Source organism: Poecilia mexicana, unplaced genomic scaffold (assembly GCF_051168715.1).
Source record: "Poecilia mexicana isolate PSO_F unplaced genomic scaffold, ASM5116871v1 scaffold_18, whole genome shotgun sequence".
NCBI lineage: Eukaryota > Metazoa > Chordata > Actinopteri > Cyprinodontiformes > Poeciliidae > Poecilia > Poecilia mexicana.
The window spans coordinates 10,554,363-10,561,150 of NW_028263387.1; the positions used below are offsets into that span (position 1 = coordinate 10,554,363).

General features: G+C 43.1%; 1 protein-coding gene across 1 annotated transcript in view; it reads right to left on the bottom strand.

The window, feature by feature from the left end:
* The window catches only part of tesk1b (testis associated actin remodelling kinase 1b), a 29,709-nt gene extending 23,309 nt beyond the window's left edge, over positions 1-6,400 (bottom strand). Inside the window, exons 1-2 of the mRNA XM_015010733.2 lie at positions 6,166-6,400; positions 4,910-5,550 (exon numbers count right to left, since the gene is read on the bottom strand). Coding sequence (XP_014866219.2) covers positions 4,910-5,101 — 192 coding nt within the window. The 5' untranslated portion in view covers positions 5,102-5,550; positions 6,166-6,400. The remainder of the gene's footprint in view (positions 1-4,909; positions 5,551-6,165) is intronic.
* Between the last annotated feature and the right edge of the window lie 388 nt (positions 6,401-6,788).

Sequence of the window (6,788 nt, forward strand, 5' to 3'; positions counted from 1 at the left end):
CAAGAAACCAAAAAGTCTGTTTAAATTAAAGATTCAAGTTTCACCCATGCTTGGTGACCACTTCTGTGTGAAACGAGGTTTAAAAATGGGCACACAAAAAACAAATACAAGAAGTTTGATATCAAAATGGGGAACAACAAGACAGTCCCATCTGACGACATCTGCAGAAATGATTCGACACGTTCAGGAACGGCTCATTTTAGAAAAACGGCAAAAGAAATCTCAAGATATTAGGCACCGATTCTCCTCCAGGGACTCCCCATCACTGCATTTACTGTACAATTTTCAAAAGCATGCAGAGCACACTTCTGTATTAAACAAGATGCTGCGTTTCTAACGAAATCGCTTCTAAATATAGACATACTGACATACCTTTGTGCCAACGTGACGCAATGAAACGATGGCAACCTGAGCAGAAAAAAAAATCACACAACACTTAAAATAATCATGAAGCATTAAATGTGTCTGAATCCTTGTTTAAACCATCGTAATTCAAAATAAAGCCCATTTACAAAAGGGGAGAGACAAATTTGTCAACTGTAACTCTGCAGCCCCGATTATTCGCATCCATCACCACATAATGCTGAACTTTAAACACCGGGAGATGCATGCACCGAGCCACGTGCAGTAAAAACCACGAGTCACCGTAATAGAAAATCAATGTGAGCAAACGCGTTGTGCAATAAAACTGAGAAACAAGATAACGTAGCTGCCTTTTAAATTCATCAATAAGACTGTCTGCACAGATAATCCTCCGGTCAACACCATGTTGATTTTTCCCCCTCGTTACTTTGATAAAGAACGAAACATTGGAAGTTTATAAATTATTCAATTTTCTGGATTAACTGGTCAGACGAAAAAACTAATTTAGCGTTTACACACAAGTGGTTGTTACCTCAGGATGATGCTGCCACCATCCTGTTTGACCATGGCAACAGTACTCGGCAACGCTCGGCGTTTTGAATTTAGGTCTGTTATTTACGTCGAGATCAAATTATTCGCAGGTGAACAGTTTACTAATGTCACGTTAACTTCTGATCACAATCGGGTCCACTGGGTTTTATTTTAGATCGAGTTAAAAGAGGCACGCCGAACTTTTCTGGGTTTTACATGCAAAATATTTTTGAAAACTATCACTTTACTTCCATTTCACTGCTTTTTGTTGGCTTATCAAAGAAAACATCAATGATATTACAGTTTGTGGGTCCTTAGTGCCGAAATGTAAAAAAAATAGCAATAAATACAAGCAAGACTCTGAGCCTTAATGCTAAAGAACCTTTAGAACCTCATTCAAAACGAAAACTTGAAATTAGGCGGGGCTTTTTTACTCAGTCGTAGCACCAAAAGTTATTTAAAAATATGTTCATAACGAAATTTGGGGGGAAAAAAGAAAAAAAAAGTTAAGAATAAAAATATGATCTCATCTTAGAATAAACAAAGCTCCATTGTATTCTGATTTCCTTAATTGCAACTATTTTATCCCTAATAAATAGACATATTTGCACGCCTGATGGGAACTTCTTTAGAAAAACCAAATTATTTACAAACTGCAGGATGAGTACATCTAAAGTTAAGTTGCACAATATCAAGAAAACATACAGTGCATCATTACAATGCAGTTTCCCCCATTGTATTATAAGCCTGGCAGGCCACCAGGCTTTACTTGTGCCTCCACCAGGCTGAGCATTGCTTATTTATTTAAGTTTTTTTTAAATATTTGCATTTTTTAAGACTTTATATTTGGTGTTCAGGTATTAATCTACCAATAACACATAATTATCAAGTGATATTTTATAATTTCTTGTAAACTTTAAACATTTTTTAACTCAAAAACATGACTGGCCACTGGATGAATGCCTGCAGAGCGCCCAACCACCAGGCTTGGCACATTTTCTGGAGGAAACCCTGCAATGGCATGTTGCTTTTCCATTTGAGAAGCTAAAATGTACAATGAACATGGCAGTGAGAACGGAGCCATCTGTTCAAGGATATTATTGGCATACGTTACATGAGTGCGTCGCTCCATGTAATGTACAAAGTGATTGTGATGTTATGTACATTGTCAAGAACTGACTAAAAGAGGAGATTTATCTTCTCAATATTACCAGTATTGTCCAGTTCTAATACCAACTGGACAAAAAAAGGTAACACTTTATTTGAAGGGGTATGCATAAGACTGACATGACATTGTCATAAACATGACATAATGCCCGTCATGAACATGAAAGAGTCTTTATGAATGTTTATGACTGTTGTCATGAAGTGTCATTCGGTAAATAATGACACTTTTAATGCAAAGTTGCTCTAAAAGTTGCATTGAAAGTCCATTAAAAGTGCCAACGTTGCATTAAATTGTCATTATTTACAAAATCATGCAAAGTTGGTATTTTTAATGGACTTTCAATGCAACCTTTACAGCAACTTTGCATTAAAAGTGTCACCATTTACCGAATGACACTTCATGACATCTGTCATAGACATTCATAAAGACTTCTTTATGTTCATGACAGATGGTATGTCATGTTTATGACAGTGTCATGTCAGTCTTATTCACACCCCATCAAATAAAGTGTTACAAAAAAAATAATCAAAGTTACAAATCATTTAAAAAGGTTTAAAAATTTATTTTTTCTACCTCATCAAGTCTTGCAGACTTGACATGAATAAAAACTGGAGGCAATTCAAAGGCTTCATGTCTTCCAATCGCTTCTCGGGTTGCCCAACTCGCCCCTTCGTCAGCCGCCCTTTGTAACGCGCCATTTTTAACGCCTTTATTAACGAGGCATTCCTGGCAATTAGGTTCTAAGGAAGTGAGCAGAAGCATGTCGTAGCAGAGGACGCAGGCTGCTGGCCCACACACAGAGAGCGGAGCGTAGAGTTACAAACACACGCTCACCTGATCTACCTGCGCAGACCGTGTCACATTACACACAAAAAAACATCACAAATATCATCGTGTGACAACTGATGCATGATGAAAGTTCAATGGGCCGTTGTTCAGAAACAATTATTAGCCACTACGCCTCTTCACTCTTACCCATGTTTGGTGTTGAATGCAGCGGTTGCCATAGTTCACACTCGTTTCACACAACGTGAAACCTCACGTTGGTCAATAGAGATGACAGCAGGTCAATACCTCAACCTGCCTGGTCAAACAGTCAAACACACGCATGGCTTTAATTAGGCCATGTGAGATTCTCACGGTAATTTGGGGTATAAAAAAAAATTAAAATAGTGCTGTTTTCACTATATTTACGAACTTTTCAAATTAAAATCTGCAATATAATCAAATTTTTTTATTTAAAAATACAAAGCAATTTACCATTCTGCTGCTTGTACAACGCTGACTGTTACGGTTTTACTCTGCATAGACCGACACAAGTATAACAAGTTCATATTAGGTGGGCAGGTTCCCAATCTGGCTCAGTATTTATGCTTCTCATAGTTTGCCAACTGTCTTAAATCAATTTAGTTTCCAAACCAAAGGACTGCCTGCAATTTTCATAACTCAAAATATTTCAAAACAAGCAAATTTGTGTCTTGTGATGGGGATGAAAAAAAAGCATCTCGTATCAGAAGAACATGTGCACAGTGGGAGACGCATGCCCATTCTGTGATGTAGCATTTACCCGTGTAGTCAGAGTCTGGCAGGTACTGAATGGCATTTGACTCGAAGGTTTCAGGCCATACAAACAGCATCTTAAGACAAAAATGTATTCTCATGGCTCTTTTCCCTTCAGTACGTTCTCAGTTTGAGCGCCTACTGCTCTAGTCGAGTAGCACCCACCACTAGAGTACTACAAGGTACCAGTCAACCCAAGCGACTGGATCGGGGCATTTTCTGTTACAATTGAGAGCCACTTCAGTGTGGGTGGGCTTGTTACAGCAGCGCAACCCGAAAAGCAACGTGGTTTGCATGAGACGCAAACATCATGACAATGATGAAGCAGTGGTAAAGCTGCTGCTCAGCCTGTTGTCAATCGTCAGAGTCAAAGGAACACAGCCAGAAAAGGTTGAGAGACGAAACATTCTGGATAAAAGTTTGGAAAGCCGAAGCAGAGTGGTATCAAACCAAAAGGGTACGATACCACTCAGATGGCTGTCCTGACATCCACAGTTTAAAACAGAAAACGGCATACCCATCAAGTGAGGGTGTAAAAGTCAGAGACGACGTTCAAACCGAATCCTCTTGACACATATGGTGCACGAAGGTACAGTCGTGACTTTGGTTATACCAAGAGTTTTTCAAACTTCAGCTTTATCACATGTGATTGTTTCATAGATCTTCCAGCATGAATGCATTCCTCACCAGTTCACACACCTTCCTTTCCACTGAACAGTGTGGAACGAGACAGATAATCTGTGAGAAAAAAGTTCACAGATCATCTGTAAATATTCTACGGCTCCAAGTGCCAACTAGAAACAACCAATCAGAGCCAGGAGGCGGGTCGGCTTTTCCTATTAGCAGATCCTGTTGCAAATGCTAAGACTAGTTAGCATATCCACTGGCGACAGTGGATAAAGGGTTTTCCTCCATTAGCACATTTTAGCAGCGAGTACATGAGATGATGCTGACTGGTTGTTTTTGGTTCATAGGAGTGCATTTCTATATCTAATTTTTTCAACCAGCTGACCGGCAGTGCGCAGCAACGAATACAGATACAACTTTTACAGGTTTAAATGTAAATCGCTGGAAACAAACTGCTTTTAAACTGTTTTTCCTTTTTTTAAAGCACAAGCTGAATTATTCTTTAAAAGTTCCCTTTACAAGCATGCAAAAAACTTTTTTTTTTCGATTAAAGAGGTAAACATTGAGTGCATTATGTCTATAAAGCTTAGTTTTAATGAGGATGTGAGGTGAAAACCGCCCTGATTCTCAGGAAAAAGGGTGCGCTCTCCTCTCGCTCACCTTGAACACCTCGGAGAAGAAGCCAGCCCCGATCTTCTCGCAGCTGAAGTCGTCCAGGCGGGCCAAGGTGGACACGGCGCTGCGCAGGGCCCGGTACGAGGACGGTCGGATCCGGTTGGTTCCGTGGACGCTGTGCATGGGCGGCTCGGCGTCTCCCTCCCGCTCCTCCGGGTCGACCCTCTCCGTCTCCATCTCTGACGGAGGAGGTGTGACCGAGTGCGTGGTTTAAAATCCAGCCCGACTTGTGTTTACATTTCCACTGCGAGCCAGCCGAGGGGCCGCGGCGTGCGCTCCCCCTCCGTCCCCCGGAGGAGGAATGGCGACGACAAGTCCTGGAAACGCGCCGCCGCTGTGGTCAGCGACCGGTCGGACCGAATTCCTCTCCTCTCTCTCTGTCAAATTCCTGCAGCGTGTCCGCCTTCAGCGAGCGGCGCAGCTGCAGCGGTGCATGTTGCAGAGCCAGTCCCACATGCCGTGCAGCAGAGCAGGCCCTCCGCTGCTGCAGATAGTGCTGCTGCTGCTTCCTCTGTCGGGTTTCCTGCGGTGGAAAAGGCCGGGGCTCCCTCTCTGGTTCCACCAATTGAATTTCCAGCGTGCAACCGTCCGAGCCGCCTCGCTGGCGCTGCTGCAGCCTATTCGCGCTGAAGAGGGGGGCGGACACACACGCACACACACACACGCACACACAGGAGGCGTTAATTCACTAAATCATGTAGTGATGCGAGCAGGCTGTCAGCAAAAACTCCAACCCATCCCTGCAGGGTGATGAGCTCCATCTCAATAGAAACATGGGCAAGAAAATCATTAAAAAAACATAAAGAAAGAAAAGGTTTGCATGCAAATAAGCGCAACTCCAAAATTAAAGAGAAAGAAAGAAGCTGATAAGGAGACCAATATAATCCTTTCACTTATCATTGCTCGTACTTTAACCCTGCTCCACTCAATTTGACTAATAGTTTTAACAAGTCAATCACTTTACGTGGAGGTTTCAACGTGTCTGCAGCCCCCAAGGCAAAACTGACCCCCCTCCCACCCCCAACCCCCTAAGCATGACTGCAGCTTGTAAATTATGGACGCCAGAGTGGAGCGGACTTCGAGGGCTCGTCTGTCACGCAGTCCACGCACGCCCTTCAGAGTCTATAATCTAAGCAGAGCAGAAAAAAAGAAAGAAAGAAAAAAAAAACCCGCTGACGCACGACAACCCTGACACGGAGCGGAGACACGCGTGGCTGCCCGCAGAGGAAGAACCGACTTACCTGGCTGTCCTTCTCTATAGAGAAATGTCCTCCCGAGTCCGTCCGCTGAGTCCCGGTTCGGGCTTCTTGGTTCAGCTTTGCGTTTACTAATTTATGTTGTCGCCGGAGCGCCTCCTGCACGCACGCAGGACCCGCTGGTTTCGTTTTACGTCCGCTCTCCGTCGCTCTGCCGCGTCGGCCCTCTCCGTGTGGGGCTGACTGGTCGGTGGAAGCGGAGCGACGACTTTTGCTGCGTTTTAATGGAGGGCGGCGGGGCGGGGCGTGTCCACACGTGATCATCACAAAAATGCACCTGTGGGGCCGGTCTCGAGTACTAGCTGCAAACACTGTGCATCTGCTGGGTGACTTTAGCAAATAATATTAGACAAAAAGATCAGTTTCACAGTTTTGGATAGGTTTTATTTAATATCCCTCCGACTTTTAAGCAGAGCCAAGTAATGTGCTGTAAATGCGGCTTCTCCGAGCCCAAAGGACACCTGACATAATATTGTACTAGTTGTAAACTGATATTAAGTATCTGGGGAGGTCAACTTTAAGGCGGCATTGCTCTTGGTGTTGCTCACCTAGCTTTAGCAGCTACATTGTATCTTCTCCGAAACTAATTGAGGTTTTCTTTGAATGTG